The 19,654-nt window shown below is 33.6% G+C and overlaps 4 protein-coding genes across 9 annotated transcripts in view; 2 read left to right on the top strand and 2 right to left on the bottom strand.

The window, feature by feature from the left end:
• Window positions 1–9,025, top strand: part of siz (Brefeldin-resistant Arf-GEF family protein schizo) — a 144,975-nt gene extending 135,950 nt beyond the window's left edge. For 4 of the 5 annotated variants that reach the window (XM_069128959.1, XM_069128958.1, XM_069128957.1 and 1 more), the window contains 6 exons: window positions 693–1,236; window positions 2,412–2,771; window positions 3,214–3,587; window positions 4,844–5,499; window positions 5,706–6,047; window positions 6,247–9,025. In XM_069128959.1, the coding sequence (XP_068985060.1) occupies window positions 693–1,236; window positions 2,412–2,771; window positions 3,214–3,587; window positions 4,844–5,499; window positions 5,706–6,047; window positions 6,247–6,518 (2,548 nt within the window). In that variant the 3' untranslated portion in view covers window positions 6,519–9,025. The remainder of the gene's footprint in view (window positions 1–692; window positions 1,237–2,411; window positions 2,772–3,213; window positions 3,588–4,843; window positions 5,500–5,705; window positions 6,048–6,246) is intronic. The other variant, XM_069128960.1, reaches the window with a different exon arrangement.
• Window positions 9,026–10,636: 1,611 nt separating this feature from the next.
• On the bottom strand, window positions 10,637–14,087 carry Bx42 (Puff-specific protein Bx42). The gene is made up of 8 exons (XM_069128347.1): window positions 13,927–14,087; window positions 13,473–13,626; window positions 13,123–13,290; window positions 12,729–13,036; window positions 12,484–12,619; window positions 12,169–12,424; window positions 11,643–12,024; window positions 10,637–11,485 (listed from the first exon to the last, which is right to left on the bottom strand). Exons 1-8 carry the CDS (start codon window positions 13,938–13,940, stop codon window positions 11,275–11,277), a joined length of 1,629 nt encoding a protein of 542 aa, XP_068984448.1. The 5' UTR covers window positions 13,941–14,087; the 3' UTR covers window positions 10,637–11,274.
• A 514-nt stretch (window positions 14,088–14,601) lies between these two features.
• On the bottom strand, window positions 14,602–16,398 carry LOC138187711 (NAD-dependent protein deacylase Sirt4). 2 transcript variants are annotated; one of them, XM_069128790.1, is made up of 4 exons: window positions 16,052–16,398; window positions 15,649–15,925; window positions 15,284–15,566; window positions 14,602–15,207 (listed from the first exon to the last, which is right to left on the bottom strand). In XM_069128790.1, exons 1-4 carry the CDS (start codon window positions 16,116–16,118, stop codon window positions 14,860–14,862), a joined length of 975 nt encoding a protein of 324 aa, XP_068984891.1. In that variant the 5' UTR covers window positions 16,119–16,398; the 3' UTR covers window positions 14,602–14,859. The 2 variants fall into 2 exon arrangements, with proteins under 2 accessions (XP_068984891.1, XP_068984893.1); XM_069128792.1 differs by having other exon boundaries at window positions 15,649–15,921; window positions 16,052–16,394.
• A 246-nt stretch (window positions 16,399–16,644) lies between these two features.
• Window positions 16,645–19,646, top strand: CCT6 (chaperonin containing TCP1 subunit 6). Its single transcript, XM_069128789.1, has 7 exons — window positions 16,645–16,878; window positions 17,449–18,040; window positions 18,133–18,468; window positions 18,552–18,617; window positions 18,699–18,921; window positions 19,008–19,176; window positions 19,262–19,646. Exons 1-7 carry the CDS (start codon window positions 16,742–16,744, stop codon window positions 19,332–19,334), a joined length of 1,596 nt encoding a protein of 531 aa, XP_068984890.1. The 5' UTR covers window positions 16,645–16,741; the 3' UTR covers window positions 19,335–19,646.
• Window positions 19,647–19,654: the final 8 nt, after the last annotated feature.

Below are 19,654 nucleotides of genomic sequence, written 5' to 3'. Positions count from 1 at the left end.
GCTCCTTTCTGAAATTTGAGGCTCGAAATAGTCTTGAGATACGCGAAATTTGGAATTTCCTTGGAGTTTGGCATTTCTGCGAGGTCTTTTTTTTAATTCGAAACTTGTGGTTTCTTTGGAAGTCGGGATTTCTGCGGAGTTTCTTAGAGATTTATAATTTCGGGTTTCCGACGGAACTTGAAAGTTCTTTGAAATTTCCAAATTTCCGGACATCAATTACGGTAGCTCCTTATGGGGCAGTCTGCAAGCTTTCACGGTCTAAATTTTTGTTTGCCGTTTTCGAAAGAATCGATGCACAAGTGATCTCTACGTTGTTCGCGGCTGACAAAAAGTCCGAGCTTTCCCAGAGCGCACGTCTTCGTTGCCAGTTCAGATCCAGTCGAGCTTCACCTTTTCATTCTTCACGTTAACCCATTTTTCACTCTAAGCTCTACTTAAAAACTCAGATATTTACGAAGGTAACAGTGAAAAAATGGTAATTTTGTATTCTTCGAAGGATTCATTAACTCTTCTTGAAGTCTCTTGTATCACGTTCTTACATATTTCTCTATCATTATAATAGTATCAACCTATAGACCTATAAAAGTTAAATAAAGATCAAGTTTTTCATGGGTTAACGACAAACTTTTCTTAAAAACCAAAAATCCAAAGCCTCCCACCACAATACTCACCACTTTTTGCCTCCAAAACAGGTACGAGTTATCCCAAGACCTATTGGATAAGCAGATAGAGATGTTAGAAAGAAAATACGGCGGTGTGAAGGCAAGAAACGCCGCACTGACTATTCAACGAGCATTCAGAAGATACACTCTGCTGAAGAAATTCGCAGCCATCACCGCCATGGCCAAGGCTGAAAAACGTCTCAGCAGAAAGCTTCAGGAAACTACAGAGAGAGCCACGGGCGTGAATGAACATGAGAGGATGGTATATCACAGTCAAATTTACATACAACAGCCACAGACGGCGAACAGACCAATGCCCATCAGGAGCATGTCTCTGAGGGAAAGGAGGCACGTGGAGAACTCACAGTCTCCGATACCGAGAAGCCAGAGCGGCAGGTGCGAGGTCCAGGTCGCTGGTCATCAGCACGCGAACCATAACATACATCAAAGTGGCAGACATACGCCCTCTCTGGCGCCGAGTCCTTGCAACAGACACCAACAGTTACCACCAAGTCCGTGCTGGGAGTCCAGCTCTCAGGAAAGCGGGTCTAGCATGCATTATTACAATCCACAGGTGATTAAAAGCTCTATAGCTTGGTATAAGTCTTTTATGACTTAATTACAAATGGTTCATTATACTTTGCTGAGAAAAATTGAATTTTGAGATCATACTGGATAATAATAGAAGATTACGTATTGAGTTGTTGGATAATTCTTAGACCTTTTCTAGATCTAAATTATAAACTTTACAGTAGTAAAAGCAGTAGTAGAATTAAACCAAACATTTTGTTTAATCTTCTGCAATCTACTGAGCAGTGTCATTGTTCCATCCATGTCAAATTTCTGTTGTTTCAAAAACATGACCTGAGAAATGTTTAAAATTTATCTGACAACCCAATGTTTCTTTGATCAAGGACGTTGAATTTTAAGAAGATAGGCTGTGGATAATGAATTCTTTGAATTTTATTTATAATGAAAAGTATATAAATAGGGGAAAAAATATTCCTTGATCCTCACTCCTGCATTCCAAAGTCCTTGGAAAGTACCAGATTCAATTTAATTTACTAATAAAAATGGAAATAGAAATTTGAGTATAGTGCTTTAAAGTACACAAGATACATTTTTAAATCCTATATTATACAAAGAAAGATAGTAATGGAACCTTTCATAATACGATTAAATTAGTTGAATTTACAAGCAAGCATTTTTCCCATTTATATGCTCACTGTTGTACATTTTAAATTGATCATTACCACGTGTAATTTATTGGCGTAGATAGAAGATAAAAAAAAGACTATCTAATAAATAGATCTAACAGACTTCTAATAGATGAATACTAGAAAAAGAAAGGCAAGTTAAAATGTAGTTTAATTTGATTCAGATTTGTACAATATTTATACTTTAAATTGATTGATATAGTACTTAGTTTATATAGTTTATAGATAAAAAGTGAAAAAGAAGACTATTTTAATAGAAAAATAATTGAGGGAAACAGGATTTTATTATTATTTTATTTACGAGATATCTTCTCTTCTGATAAAAATTCCTACTAAAAATACCTAGTTATGCTATCTTCAAAGTTACCTTCCAAACACATCTATATCAATTTTTAATAGAAAATTCCTATTTTCCAGAAGAAAATTCTCACTAAAGACACTTATTCCATGCTACCTTCTGACTCACATAATGGTTCTTATTTCGAGCAATTTAGACAAGTGACTGTAAAGAAAATCATTGTTATTATTCCAGGACACGTTGTGCAGCATCAGACAAGATACGCCACCAAGAGATCTGCTGCGGACACCATGCACGTCACCGTCGACACCTCACAATCTTCAGACACAGGTGGTTCAGAACTGGAGTAGTGCCGGTCACCTTGGTTCCGCCGGTAGAACGAGAGGATCCGCGAAAAAGGTGCCACCGGAAGTGCCAAAAAGAACGTCTTCCATTACGTCCAGATCTATGGAACCACGTCACAATGGCCTTAGCAAAAGCGTCGAGAACGGTAGCCTAAGCTCGGTTCAGAGTTCTGGCAGCGATTCCACTAATTGCGAGAGCTCCGAGGGAGATGCTCAAAGAGGATCACCTGTGTGGAAGCATAAAGGAATCGTGAGTTTCTATTCTACCTCTGTGTTTGTGTTTTTACTTTTATATCAACTCTTTCTTTTGTTTCTTCGAGCTTCTAGACACTTTGGGCTAGACGATATTCAAGGAGAAGTCTGATTTGGTTTGTTTCTAATTCCTCTCTTGTGACGAATTTAATCTTTAGTCCCTTAATCCACTTTTCTTCTATTTATTAATGAAACTGATTAAGCTTTTTTATAGTAGAATATATCTAACAGTACAAATGGATGTATAATATATGTTTTATAAGATACATATATATTTCTGCTTGCAATTTCAGTTTAAATTTCTTTCTCCGCCGTTTACCTGTTAACCTTTAAGTATTTTCTTTTCATTTTCTATTAATTTCCACGAATTGTGATACCATAATAGATCTAGACCATAAATCACAACTCTTTTAATCTAATTTTTATATTCTGTTGTACAGTCAAGTTCACCAGAACACCAAGAATGCGCCAATCACACAACAGACTCAACTACCATGATAAGCAGTGTGAAAGATCTTGGCCACTCTCATGCCAGTTCCGGCTATCAGCTTCCTCTCATGGATCATCCAGAAAGTATACCGCAGACAAGCTATAAAGTATCAGAAATAGTAAGAAAACGTCAGTATCGAGTGGGCCTAAATCTGTTCAACAAGAAACCAGAAAGAGGAATCAGTTACTTAATCAGAAGAGGATTCTTGGAGAATAGTCCTCAGGGTGTAGCAAGATTTTTGATCAGTAGAAAAGGACTGTCCAAGCAGATGATAGGAGAATATCTTGGAAACCTTCAAAACCCCTTCAACATGGCTGTGCTTGAGTAAGTATCCTGCTATACATTTTTATGTTTTTTCTTTATTTTACTGTAAAGAGAAAAAAGTGAATATGGAGGATAATAGCGCAGTCAGAGAAAGTTAATCTGTTTGTTTATCACAGTGATCGGTGATCGACGTAGCGGAAACACGCAGTTTGGGTTCGTTGCTCGTTATTTATTATAGAAAGTCGTTTTCTCTCTTGTCGCTTTTTAAGAACGCAATTGTTTCGTTTCAATAGTTGCGTTTGATTCTTTGTCAGTGGCGCAAAGGGTAATTCTGTGAACCGCTGTGAAAGAAATACTGGAAATGGCATTGATCTATTTGCCAGTCGTTAGTTTTGCGATTTCGAAAAAAATTTAGGTCAAGGAGGATTGGTAGCATATAACATTACTCGCGGTTATTGTACAATTATCAACGTTCAAGATATTGATATAAGACTTAAGGAAAATATGAAAAATATTTCTTTTATTAGAATACTAAGTTAAACAATTAAAATAATATCGAATAGAGATATTAACTAATGTTATTCCCAAAGTCTTGATTTGTAAGTCTATGAAAGTGCTATTTTAAAAGTTGTAAGATACAGTGGGAGGTCCATCATGAAACAAAACTAAATTTGAATTCTAATGGACCCTCTTTAGCCTCAGTTAGTGTGACAAACGTGTAACATGAGCCACCGCAACTGGACCACACGGCAAACAGAAAAAGGAACACGTGTGAGCGAACAAAATACTTTAGAATAAATATTGAGTTTAGAATGATTAAGAGTGTGTGGTCACCGAATAGCAAGGTCGAAAATCAGTCAGAAGTCAAGTTTAACATGTACCAGATACATGATAATGTATATGGAATCATCATCAATGAAACTGACAAAAATATGAATAGATGGGAATTTAATTAATAAAGATTTAAATCTTTGGTGCTGTGCAAAGAAAATTTTAATACAAAATATATCTCATATATATTAAAGTGAAAATTTATATTCATATTACAATTTTCCTTTTTCGTTTCTCAATTTATTGAAATAGTAATTACCATATGTAACTTTTCTATTTGTACATAGAATATAGTTAAACAAAATGTATTTAAAACAAAACGCAATATATATCCACAGGTGGACATAAAATCCAAGGTTTGATTTGCAACCTTAGCCCCTATTATAGTGTCAGAACCACAAATAAATAATTATACGTATATTCGCAGAAGAACATGAATAAAAGTATAAAAAAGTAATGAAGTAAAACATTTTTGTATCTTTCAGATGCTTCTCCCACGAGCTGGACCTATCAGGAATGCAGGTAGACGTCGCTTTGAGAAAGTTTCAAGCATACTTCCGGATGCCAGGTGAAGCTCAAAAAATAGAACGACTAATGGAGGTGTTCAGCCAACGTTATTGCCACTGCAATCCCGATGTAGTATCCAGGCTACGCTCAGCAGACACTGTCTTTGTATTAGCGTTCGCAATAATCATGCTGAACACTGATCTGCACACACCAAACCTGAAACCAGAACGCAGAATGAGGCTGGATGACTTTGTCAAAAACCTCAGAGGCATAGACGATTGTGGAGATATTGACAGAGATATATTGGTTGGAATTTATGAAAGAGTAAAGGAAAACGAATTCAAACCTGGCTCAGATCATGTTTCTCAAGTGATGAAGGTCCAAGCAACAATAGTAGGCAAGAAACCTAACATGGCCTTGCCTCATAGAAGATTAGTTTGCTATTGTAGACTGTATGAGATCCCAGACATCCACAAAAAAGAGAGACCAGGTGTACATCAACGAGAAGTATTTCTCTTCAACGATCTCCTCGTTGTAACAAAGATCCTGAGCAAGAAAAAGAACAGCGTTACTTATACGTTCAGACAAAGCTTTCCACTGTGCGGAATGGTAGCCACGCTGTTTGAAGTTCCTCGTGAGTTTCACGTTCAAATTGTTTTGACTCTTTACAGTTGGAAAATATTTTAACATCTCTTTTCATTAACCTATAAATTAAAGACTGAATTGGTGAGAAGAAATGTACTTTCTTTACGTTTGTTGTAATTAAGAATTATTAGTTTTTATTATCTAAACATTAAGGCATAACTAGTTTTTATTCTAACTAAGATTTTTATTTTTCAGATTATCCGTATGGAATTAGACTCTCCCAGCGCGTGGATGGAAAGGTGTTGGTTACGTTTAACGCGAGGAACGCGCACGACAGGTGCAAGTTTGTGGAGGATCTCAGGGAATCCATCAGCGAAATGGACGAGATGGAAACCTTACGGATTGAGACGGAACTAGAACGACAGAAGAGCAGCAGAAGTGCGAGGGGCGGCGCTGAAAATAGAGACTCTGGAGTGGCAGATGTCGAGATATGTCCTTGCCCGGGGCCCTACTCCGAAAGATCGGAAACTACCGACATAGATACCCAATTAAAACGTTCTGCCCTTAGTAATTCCCTTCTGGACATACATGAACAATGTAAATAGAATTATTCTATATTTTACATTTTCTGTACTAACACATTTACATACATGTTATATTAATTAAATTATTTATGTAATTCTGCTAATGTATCTGTCGTATTCTAGTTTTTATAATTTTAAAAAGGCAAACAATATTTTTTGATGAAAAATAATATTTGAAATTTTAATGTCTTTTGTATCTTTACTTTTCACAGTTGCTGGTGAAAAACCACAGCGACGTGGAAGCGTGGGCTCACTCGATAGCGGTATGTCGATTTCTTTTCAATCTACATCTGCCAGCTCAATGAGCCAAGGCATTAAACATCCTGGACAAGTTCATCCTATACATCCAGGGGCTACGATCCCTGGTGGTGCTAAGGGACTGGCTCAGCAGCCATCTTTTTTAGGGGGTCTATTCGCCAAACGGGAACGAAAACTTTCACAATCGGAGGAATCCGGCCCGTACAGTCGCACCACGGAAGTGTAATATATCCTTCCGGTGCTACCTAAGAGATAACAGGCCAAAGTGGAAGTTCCACAAGGGGACACGTCCTATATAGTAATATATTAAACACGTAGTATATACTATTCAAACTTCCGTGAGAAAATGTTCTTCGAAATTATGTATCCCTCATATACATAATACACACAAACCTGTATATAATGTTATAGCTTCCATTATAACGCTATTATAGTTATAATATTATTTATGGATTATGTTGACAATATGGAGGATGCCGAATATTCGAGCCTCATTTCCTTGTGAAAGTTTGAACAGCATGTCCTATATGTTTTATATTGCCAAAATGTGAATCAAATGGATGATTCAAATATCGTGCAGTCAGTCTCTTTGTCAGATGGAGCGCGTGAACTCTTTCACTTCCCCTCGGCTTTTAAGGAAACAAAATGGACGCCAACATTATGCGTGATTAAAGAGGCCAATGCATCTTGAAGATAAAGGAGAGAAGACAAGTTATCCCATAACTAATTGGGATCTGAAAATGCACTTTGGGAAGTGACACAATGAAGATGAAAAAAGAAAAAGTAAAAAGAAGAGAATAAGAAGAGACAATTGAATAGGCGATGTAAATTTATTGGATTGGGCAGGATCCAATCGCGATCACTCGAGACAAAGGAAACAAATTTGGCAAGATGGCGCGTTGAAGTAGTCTCTATAGGAGCGCATGTATAGTATTTATTCATCCAAAAATGAAAAAAAAAATAACACGTCGATTCACTTTTTCTTATGATATTTATAATAATTTCCAATGGAGAGCGATGCGGTCCTCTCAACGCATGTAGATAATCGTTCCGTTGATCGCATAGACCCCATAAACCGGTTTTTCAACTAAAAGTCACGTGATTCAACAAAAAAAATCTTATCACCTCGAAAAAAAAAAGATATGATCGGTTTATGGGAAGAGAATGGCTCTAGTGTAATATCGTGTTTTTTTGCAAGTATCGACGTAGCTATACTTGAACAGTTGTACATAATAGGTATATGATAGATATATAACGGCAATTGTATGATTACAATGATGATGATGATAATTCTGTAACAAAAAACATGAACCGTAGCCTAAGGAAACCGATAAGCAATCCCCTTCTTGATATTAGGTGCATGTCGATGTCTAACAAATTTTTAATATCTCATCAATGAAAAAAAAAGTAATAAATCGTTTGGATCGTAGCAATCTTTGTAAGTATTAACATTTTTAAAAAAAGGAAGAAGAAGAAAAAGTTACAGAGAAGCGTTTTTTCGTTGTTGAGGTACATTCTCATAATCTTCTGCAAATCGTAGTTCTGCTTGTGTGTTCAGAATCGAGCAGTTTTTTTCTCCGAAACAGCGTACTAATGAGAAAATTCAATTAACCAAATTAGTTGGTTTCTCGTCTCGTAGCACGTGTAGCTAACTCTCAGCGTCATCTTAAACGAATGCTATAAGGATCAGTGAATGGAAGAGGACAACTTGTATGCCTTATGTAACAACTGCCACAACTTATCATCAAGAGATGAGAAACTGACTAATAATCTTATCAATTATTAAAGAGATAGACAACCTTTTTGGAGGGCTGCAGAATTACATTTGGAAAAGTAAAATAACTTGTACATATATATATTACCAGCGATCACAATACCAATTAATAGCAATTAAAAAAATGGATTGTCCGATTAATTTCGATTCGAAGTGATTAATCAGTGAAATTTGATACACTGTACATTATTATAATACGTTTCGAACTTTGGGAGTTTCATTGTAATTAACGTCATGATGTAATGTACGCACACATTACCAGTTTTTGTATAAACTTTGAAATTTATTTTCGTAGTTCTCTTTAATAATAACCTTGAGATTCAAGTGATTCTAACACTTTTTGCACTTCTGATCGATAAGCACTTTAACGTCTGTTTCCAAATTATATTTCCTTAATCGTGTAATTTGAATCCTTCAGCTGTCACAGAAATAGATCTTCTTTAGAGAAGCAGCTTATTTTTCTGAGCATACAATTTCATAAGGAGATACACTCACATATTTCAGATTAAAAGTAATAGATTTACTAAGGACTAAAAGTTTTGCTACATTTTATCTCTTATAGTGATTTGTGAGAGTATTTGAACATTTACCATAGAAAACTTTAACATATGTATGTATTATGTATTTGTTTCACATTTGCTCAATATAATCGTGATAGTCTGGTCTCATTACAGCACCAATAAAATTTCAAAATATTTCATATACAGATGTAATATGACCATAAAAGGCATCTACAAGTGTTTGAATACTCTTACACTATACATAAACTCTGACTGCTATCACAAGTTTCTCAATCTAAATGTCTATTGTTCTCCAAAGTAAACAGAGAAAGAGGCTGTAATGATCGCATAGGTTCTAACTAATTATAAAATATAGCTATTCACGTTGTCGAGATGAGAATATAGGTCTTACAAAGACGTGTATTGTTATAGGAAAAGATATAGCGAGATTATAAAATCGGCGATGTGTTTAAATTTATATGTTTCAAGAGACTAAACAATAATTTGAGACATATGGAGAAAGAGAAGGAATTAAAAGCCTCATTCAATATATCATAGAATAATATGGAACTGTTCTCCTTTTATAGAACATTTATGAAAAATTGTGTATAGCATAAAATTTGAAAGGTAGATTCTAAACATATGCAGTTTGCTATTTTTCACATAATGCATATATAAAAAAATTTTATACATCACTAATGACTAAACTACGAATTTTTATGTATTTATGGAAATTCTGAAAATGAAGGAATGTACAAAATGGATGTAACATGCAAAAATATACAAAATATCTAAAGTAAAGTACTCGAGTGAAACAAATCTTTGCTTAGATTCCATTTCTATAATTGTGTTCATAAAAATATAAAACATAAAAATCCGTAATATATTAATGACTTTCATGGCCTGAGATTCGAGGTACTTCTATAAAATGCGTACAACGTTGGACGCAATTACATCAATCGATGTCGCTAATTAATAATTAAATTTATAACCTCGCTATATCTCTTCCGCCAAGTATATATGCGTCGTTTACAGCTGAAGGAAACAAAAACCGAGAGAACTCGAACGTAACTAAGAATAGTTGGCAAAGTGTTCATCCTAATTGTACATAGGCTCCCATGGATCCGTAACAAGTCCGTAGTCTTCAGCGTTATTAATTCTAGTCTTTCTCATCAGGAGAGTTCTCCGGTTACGCTGTAATGTTTGCGAGGGAGAGAGCGAAAGAGAGAGAGAGAAAATAATTCCATAAAACTTTGTCAGAAAAACCTTGATGTAGTTCTTAAGGATGTGGTTTACAATAAAAAGTGTGAGGTCAGTCTAATATAACAAAGGATCGCGTCAATTTGCGTGAACGATGAAACAAATGCTCGTTTAGATTCCCGAAATTTAAAAAATGAAAAGAAAGATGATCAATATACGGAAATTCTTCTGTGATAAACTTCTTACGAATGAAAAAAAAAAGAAAAGACTGATTAAAAAGACCATCTTCTAAGTCGCCGTATCTACAAGAAAATTCATGAAAAAGTAAAAAAGAAAGATGAAATAACCATCATAAACGCTCTCACGAATGACCCTATAAATGATTGATTCCTATAAATCGTATGCGTAGTCATTTTTATTTAGAAACGACGAAGACGGCCATCAACATCCGTTTTTTGGACGGAAACGAGGAGAACATTAGATTTTTTGATTGTTTGTAGTCATACTCTTTTTCAAATTCTGTCCCTTATGTGCAGTCATCCTACATCTTATGACATCTTTAAGCAATTCAACTGGATTATATGGAAGTTTTCTTGCACGATCTCATACATATACATTATATTTATATAATAAGCGAAAGATATAAATTTCAGCCTGGCTCTTAATAAAACTAGTGGGTACCAAAGTAGACACTATGACAGTATAAAGTTTCGTTAGGATGATTTACTTAGATACAGAAAATAAAGAAAGAAAAAAAGCAGTTTGGAGATGACGAGAATAAGTAGTAAACAATGATCATGCAACATCAAAGCAATACAACATTGCGTAACATCATTACCATGAATTATTCGCGAATTTACGGTGACTAGATTTAATCCAATTTGACGCGATCTTCGAAAAATGACGACATGCGAAAAAAAACGGTGTCGATAAACGCATTTGATGAAAAAAAAATATTTGATGAGAAAGTAAGTAACTACGTTATTAATTTAGAAATAACAATCGCTCCCCGTGCGAAAGTATCGCCTCCTTTGTTAATCTAACGAACGCTGTATGCACATTGTGTTAATAAAGAACTATGAGTCTGAGACGTAACTTTAACCAACTTTACTCTTATAAAATGAAACATAACATAAATAACCATCGGGGAGAAAATAGAATATAACATTTCTTGTTGTTTATTATACTAAGTAATCGATATATTTAGCAATTTCAATCAGTTTGTATACATCCTTTCATTTTTTTGTAAAAGTTTACTTCTTTCGCAGCATAGTGTGAATAATTAAAAATGAATACCGTTCTTAAAAATTGTAAGGCATTTATTTTATACTTGTTTGAATGTTTTGTATCTGTGTCGTATTTGTAAAACCGATCACTGATTAGATTATCAAAGTGATCGAAACGACTAATTTTAAGCTTCATTTACTTGAATCTAGAACTAACTTATATAACATTAAAAAAAGGAAAATTGTTCTAAAATAATAAGAACAGATAAACAACAAAGAAAGTTAATGTTTCCTTCGTTTGTCGCGATCGTCTCTCCGTTGTTCCCGCTCGTCTTTGCGTTTTGTTGTTGTGGTAGTAGAACTGCTCGCACGCTTGGCTTGCTTCAAGAACTGATCCAAACCAAAAGGATCTTCCTCATCCTTCTCGAACTGTACTGGTCCTGAGCGTGTCGTTGATCTATCAGTTCCGCTGAATTCCTTATCCGGAACAAATCTAAAATTACAATAGAAACATGTTGATATAAGAACACTTATTCCAAAAACTTTTTTCTTCTCTATAACTTCTTAAACATCTTTAAAAATTCTTGTCAAGTTAATTAATCGAAACACAATACATTGATATAATTATATTAAAATAATCAAACAAATACCTGTTCGTTTTAACAAGCTTTTCCAAATCATCTCCGTAAGTATCTTTATCAATATTTTTACTAGGACGGTATATATGAGAGCCGATAGAGTTAGAATCTTTCCAGGGCTTGTCATAAACATTATATTCGTCATCATGCCCGTAACCACTATCCATTCCTTTGCTAGTGTTGAACAATCTTTGGTCAAACTGTGCTTCTCCGGTATTAGGAATACTCTTTGCTGGTAAACCGAGTGCAATCTGTTCACTGATGTCGCGTTCTCGTTCACGTTGCAATCTAGAACGCTTATCAGGTGCAGCACGCGCCAAATTCCGCTCTCGAGCACGGTCCTTGTGTCGTTCTTGCCTGAGTTGATCTCTTTCCCGCGACTCCTCCGATTTTTCTATGTAATATCAAAAAACACGACACTATTAAACACTATATTACGATATAACACGATATTAAATGTATTCTAAATACTTAAAAGTAGTCAAGATTATAAATGATTTTGTATGATTATGTAAGTGCACAGAATGCATATACGAACCCATTGCTGCTGATTTTAAACCAGCACGTTCTTCCCTAGCTTTCTGCGCTAGTTGTCTCAGATGGTCCTCTTTTTTCTCTTTTTCCTTCTGGGCAAGTTTCTTCTCAAGCTGTGCTCGCATTTCTACCGCCTCTCGAGCTTTCCTATCTGCTATATAAAGAGCCTCAGCCAGCTTAGCAAAGTTCTCATTTATGTGAACCTGTTGCAACCCACGACCGTCTGCAGCTAGTCGTTTATCGAGCGGGATCGTGTATCCCTGAAAAAATCTTCGTTAGTAAAATATCAATCAATTACGAACTAAAAAAAACTATTTACTTTCGCATTTTTCCAGTTACTAATACAGGGCGGTATTTTCCACTCCTTCTGTTCTTTCACTGTTACTTTCCGCGTAGGCGAGTGCATCACTGGCGCTGGCGGTGATGGAGGACCTCGCGGTATTTTTTTATTAATTCTACAATTAAAGGATACTATATTATTCACAACATAGTTAACATAACTTATATTAAAATATAATTTATTTGGTGCTTAGTCCCAAGCAAATTCATAATGTTGAAACTCACTTGAATTTTGGTGGTTCTAAAGGATCTATCTGAGCCTCCACCATTCTAATAACCCTTTGTTTAGCCCCAGAATTAAATGATTGTCCTTGTTGGGAAGGTGTATATCGAATGTATTGTGCAGGAGCTTGTTTCTCCGCGCATCTTACTGGCATTGCTGCAGCTATCTTTGATCTTGTTATTTTCTCTAAAGCCTTCTTAGTTTTTTCTGTGAGTTCATCAATTTCTTCATTGGGTGGACGTTGCAAACTAGGATCTTCCTCACTTGTAATTTCTGAAGGTAATAAGTCACTCAGTTTGCTGTACACGATCTATAAGAGAACATAATATAAGCAAAAATAAACCAAATGCAAATGTTTACGCAATTAAATAGTGTTATCGATGTACATTAAATTACCTTATCCTTAGAGTGGCCTTGTCTAGCAACAACATCATATTTCACTTTTCCTTGAGCATCAAGCTGTACTGCTAAAGCATTACTAGTGGTTTCTTTTCCCTTCATTCCCATCCCAAGTGGATATTGGGCTACATGAATCTCTGGGAATGCTCCACCATCTCCAAAATCCTGCAAAGTTAATATGAATCTTTAGAGACTTATATAAACAATTCGAAATAAAAAATACAAAAACATTCATTTTTTGTACACATCCAACACTGGGTATCATTGCATATCATATTATTATATACAAATACACTATATTTATTATAGATAAATAGAGGATTATACTTGGTTATAAAATCACTTACTTCTGGATTTCTTGGTACAAATCCTTTACGTTGGCCATATGGTGGAGCAGTAACAACAGCTTTGACAAGAGCAGATACAGGTCTCTGTCGTAATTTTTGTTCCCTTGCTTCATCTTCTCTATCCCACACGACCTGAGATGGTGTAGGTAATAAGCTATAACAGAAACACTTTATAAATATTCTTATGAATTAAAATACAAATAAATATAAGTAATACACTTAAAAATATAAAAAACATTTGCAAACAGCGAAATTACTATAATAATCACACAAATTCAGATACAGTTGCGTCATTTGCTTTGTTTAACAAACAAATCAGGTTGTATCAAAATACGCTGAAATACATGACTCAGAAAATTCTATATTATATTGCATCGTATAATACAAAAATTATATAATTCGGTATTCTACACGTAATAAGAAAATAATTATAGAATAATTATCAAAAACTAACCTTGCTAACGACATTTTGTTAATTACAAAATGTAATAATCCCACCTGTAACTGATATACTAATCATAAAGCGTCGCAATCTAGTAGATACATCGATATGTAAATATATACTCTTTCAGCTAATGCTTCGATTCGTTGAATAAAATCTGTAAATATTTACACATGTATAAAGGAAACATTTATGAACATTTATAAATGTTAAAAGAAATTTAATAAGAAAGTTGTTTAATTCGGAAGACACAATCACAAAAGTTCACAAATTAATCCCTTTAGTTAGCTTTTTTGTGAACGCTGAAACACTAACACCACGTAGCGGTGAAAAGGTGGAACTAATCGTTATTGCTATACTTATATACACATCTATGTGTACACTATTAGTCACATCTATTGTGCTCCCTTGTCCGTATCGAGTATATGTACATATCCGTATTTGTCGCACGCTATTGCTATCTTTGTTTATGGACAAATCGTGTGCTGCTATCTACTAGATACGGAAGTAACAACAACTTAGATGGATAGATGGTAAAGACGAACAAGACTTAAGACAAAAAATAATTATATTCCTTTGATGAAGACAAATATCTTCATTTCTAAAATCTCAACAATACTAGAATCAAACCTCCTATAAAGGAAGTAGAATATTATATAAAGTATTGTAAAAAAAATTTTTTGTTGGAAAGAGATGTTTTATTTGTACATTATACATAGATTAATCTAAAGTAATCACAGCCAAGATGTAAAACAATATGAAAAGAACTATTTACATTACTTCTACTTAATCAATGAATTGCGAATTTTTATGCAAATTAGTATTTTTATAAATAATAAAAATAATACATATTATACTTTAATTATTTTGTATATTTTTGCACATTATGTGCGTTTTTGTAATTTTAAATTTTTTAAAAATGCATAAAAATCCGCAGTCTATTAATTAACATTCCATACATTCCTCATGTTGATCAATCATTGAGTAAATTCTCGATAAAATATCGCCACATCTACCTTCCACTTTGATTTCCGCGAGATCATCCGCTCTGGTTTTTCCAATATTCACTATAGCTATTGGCTTTTTAGCATGGCTAGCTTGCAGCGCGATTCGATAGCCAGAAAACGTAGTAAGTGTTGTACCCAAAATTAGTAGAGAATCTGAATGCTCAACATTATATCTGACACTTTCTACAATTTGACGTGGGACATTGTCCCCAAAGAAGATCATGTCTGGCTTAAGAACACCACCACAATTTTCACATGGTGGAATTTTAAATCTTTCTACTTGCTCCTGAATTAAAATGAATCATTTAAATCAAAATTTCTTAGGTTATCCCTGAACTTCTTAAATTATTTATAACATTTACTTGCGATATATCCACATCTCCATCGGGTCTTATCATTTCACTAGTCCCTGTCATGTTTGGATTCATTCTATCTAAAATTTCTTGCAATTGATATCTACATATTCTTTCATTACAGTTGAGACACATTACTTTAAATGCTGTCCCATGTAACTCTATCACTTTTTTGCTGCCTGCTTTTGTGTGCAAGTTGTCAACATTTTGTGTAACGATACATCTTATTTTGTTATGATCCTCTAATTTTTTTAGTATTTCATGCACACTATTTGCTTTAACAGAAGAAAATCTATGAAATGAATATTTTAGAATTATTACAAACTTTTGCATATCATTTTATAATTGTAGTTCTAATCAAGAAAAATTACAACCTAGGCCAACCTATATAATTTCGAGCCCAATATCGCCTTCTAATCTCAGCGCTGTTACAAAAGTCTTTGTAAAGAACTGGTCTGCGATTGCTTCTTGCATAAAGGCCAACGCCTTCGGATCTATAATCAGGAATACCACTTTCTGTAGATACTCCTGCTCCTGTTAATATGCACATATTACTGTGACTATTGATAAAACCCTTTAACATCAACAAATCTCTGTCTTCCACAGGTCCACATTTTGGGACAAATGCAAAATCTGATGTATATGATCTATCTTTAATAATAATAATTCATATTATATATTGATAAAAATCAATGAATACTATAAATAAATATTATAATAATATAATACAATAACATTCTAGATAAATACAAATATTGGAACAAGAAAAAAACTCACATAATAATATTCCTATTGTATTAACAGTCTTACATGACTTTACACATATAACGTTTATTTTAAACATCTTTTATGTTTATAACAGTTATGTTAAAAATATGAAAATATTGTACAATTTTATTTAAAGTTACTTTTTTATCTCATCATGGTATTTTCGCCTGTGATGTAATCTTTTCATATCAAAATGATTGCCAAAAACGTCACATGCTATAACTAAAACAATCTTCAAAAAATCATTCAAAAATATCATTCCAACAATGAAATAAAACTTTAAAATAGAACTAAACATTTAAAAAAGACAATTGCTTGAAAAAAAGGAAAATCCTTATGTAAATATATGAATTTAAGTAAATTTTTGAGTCATTCTTAGATTGTTCTAGACCAACTTAACATTAAATAAAGAACGGTATCTAATATCAATGAATTAGACATATTCTTAAATTTAATAGCTTTGAGCATTTTTTAATCGATTTTTAAATGAACTTGCAATTTTCAAAGAGAATTAAAAAATTTATAGAAAAGATTTATATTTTTTTCGGAAGTTATGAAATGAAAATCCCTATATTGTTGAATCTGAACATCGGCTACTTGACGTACTGTATTATTCAGACAGTTGAAGCCATTGATAGAAGCTTGCATGCTGAGACGACACGTTTATTATTTCGCGAATTTTGATTATTATCTAGTGAAATGGCAGCGATTAGTTTGTTAAATCCCAAAGCTGAGTTTGCTAGAGCTGCTCAGGCTTTGGCTGTCAATATATCGGCCGCAAAAGGAATTCAAGATGTGATGAGAACGAATCTTGGGCCGAAAGGCACCATGAAGATGTATGTATACTTATTCTCACGTGTTGATTTAACAATTTATCATTTATTTAATAAATTAAAGTGAAGTATTAAAATTATGAGATATAAAATTAAGAAAATAATTTTATATTTCATACTTTCCACTACTGTTTGCTTGTTACATTAAAACATTGCAGTTAAGTATATTATCCTTATTAGGTAAGATCGATATGTCCGTGAAATCTCTGATGTACAAGGAAAGGAGTATAAATCAAACTATAATCGACAGAATGATCTAATATTTTCTACATTCTCTATATTACTGTTTTTGCTTATGGTTCTAATAGCATAAATCAATTTCACTTCTTTCCCGTTCTTCTAACTAAGCTGCTAATAGTATATCCAAAATCTAATACCTAATTTTACATTGCATTTTGAATATTATATCTACTTTTCTGCAAAGCTAATAATTCTGACTTATACTATTTTGTTATCTTACCAGAGAAATAACAATCTGGAAACTCAATTATGGAAATTAATAACTCAATTCTTTATATATACAATTGATCACCAAATCAATTTTTGAAATTCAATAATACAAAATTTTTCCAGGTTGGTGTCTGGAGCAGGTGATATTAAAATCACAAAAGATGGAAATGTATTATTGCATGAAATGCAAATTCAACATCCAACAGCATCTCTGATTGCTAGAGCATCCACTGCTCAAGACGATATTACCGGGGATGGCACAACTAGCACAGTATTAGTCATTGGAGAGCTTCTAAAACAAGCTGATATTTATATATCCGAGGGTCTTCATCCTAGAATGCTCACAGAAGGTTTTGAACTAGCTAGAGTGAAAACTTTGGAAGTATTAGACTCCTTGAAGATTCTGATTGAGCCCACAAAGGAAAATCTAATGAACATTGCTAGAACATCACTTAGAACTAAAGTTCACCCTACTGTAGCTGACAAACTAACAGAAGTCTGTGTGGATGCAATTTTGACTATTAGACAGAAAGATCAAGAAATTGATCTCCATATGGTTGAATTAATGGAAATGCAGCATAGAACTGCAGCAGATACTAACTTAGTTCGTGGTATTGTAACTGACCATGGATCTAGACATCCAGATATGCCTAAGAGAGTAGAGAATGCTTACATACTAACATGCAATGTTAGTTTGGAATATGAAAAGAGTGAGGTAAATGGAATAATTTAGGAAAAGAATCAATCATTTCTGTAAAATATAAATATTTCCCTCCTTTAAGTAATGAAATTGTATTTATTATGAAGGTGAATAGTGGGTTCTTTTACAAAACTGCTGAAGAGCGCGAGAAATTGGTAGCTGCAGAACGTGAATTCATCGATAATCGGGTAAGAAAAATAATCGAACTAAAAAAGAAATTATGTGACGGAACGGACAAGTCGTTCGTCGTCATAAATCAGAAAGGCATTGACCCACCATCCTTGGATATGCTTGCTCGGGAAAATATTTTGGCTTTGCGCAGAGCAAAACGTAGAAATATGGAACGTTTAGCACTGGCCTGTGGTGGAATAGCTATGAATTCCTTTGATGACTTAACAGAAGAACACTTAGGATGGGCTGGACTTGTATACGAACATGTATTGGTAAGTAATTTTTAAGTAATGCAATATCTAGATCATTACATTTTACATAAAATGAAAAACATACTCTTTTATCTTTTTTATAGGGAGAGACAAAATATACATTTATTGAAGAATGCAAGAAACCAAATTCCGTAACAATCCTGCTAAAGGTAGGATAATAAATTTAATTTCCTAAATTTATGTGATCTTTTTTAATTTTCAATAACTTCAATCAACTTGATAATTTGTAGGGCCCAAATAAATACACTTTAGAGCAATTGAAAGACGCTGTAAGAGATGGTCTAAGAGCTATTAAAAATGCTATTGATGATCGCGCGGTTATTCCTGGTGCTGGTGCTTTCGAAGTAGCTGCTAGTCAAGTACTCCATCAGTATAAAGAAAAAGTGAAAGGAAAACAACGCTTGGGTGTACAAGCTTATGCAGAAGCTTTACTCGTCATTCCAAAAACTCTTGGTAAATACGATATTTCAAACTAGTAATTGTCTTTCAAAAATTATTTTGTTTCATATGTCTTAATATTTATTTTTTTATCTATCTAGCTGTAAATAGTGGATTTGATGCACAGGATACAATTGTTAAGTTATTAGAAGAAAGGTCTACATTAGGTGAAGCGGTAGGATTAGATATTTCTTCAGGTGAAGCATTGAAACCCACGGATGCTGGTATTTATGATAATTACAATGTGAAGAAACAAATTATTAATTCATGGTAAATATATTTATAAAATCTTGTTTAGATTGAAATTTGACAGTATCATATCTTTTTTCAAATACGTATTAACTTTTATTTATAGCACGATTATTGCCAGTAATCTCCTCCTGGTTGATGAAATTATGAGGGCAGGATTATCATCTCTGAAAGGTTAAATCACACGGATCGAACGCTTCATAACTTTATGGTTCTTTCATCTAATTTAAATATTGTATTTGCACGATCTCTATTGAACCTTCTGCATAATTTCTATGTTTTTATATGCTTTTAAATAACAAAAGAATTGCACAGCGTAATAAATAAAAATGCTACTTTTAAATTAAAAAATTCGGAAATGATAAAAACGTTTATTATTTGTGAAATTTCCATCACTGATCGAGATATATATGATCTCGAATTGCAAAATGGTAGTTTCGAATACAACTTTGTACAATTAATGATTTAAATAAAAAAGAAGAATGAAATAATCCTTTGT

The sequence above is a fragment of the Bombus flavifrons genome, chromosome 15 (genome assembly GCF_040668555.2).
Source record: "Bombus flavifrons isolate JBK064 chromosome 15, iyBomFlav1_principal, whole genome shotgun sequence".
NCBI lineage: Eukaryota > Metazoa > Arthropoda > Insecta > Hymenoptera > Apidae > Bombus > Bombus flavifrons.
Note: the sequence above shows the minus strand (reverse complement) of the source record. Positions and strands in the feature narration are given on the sequence as shown.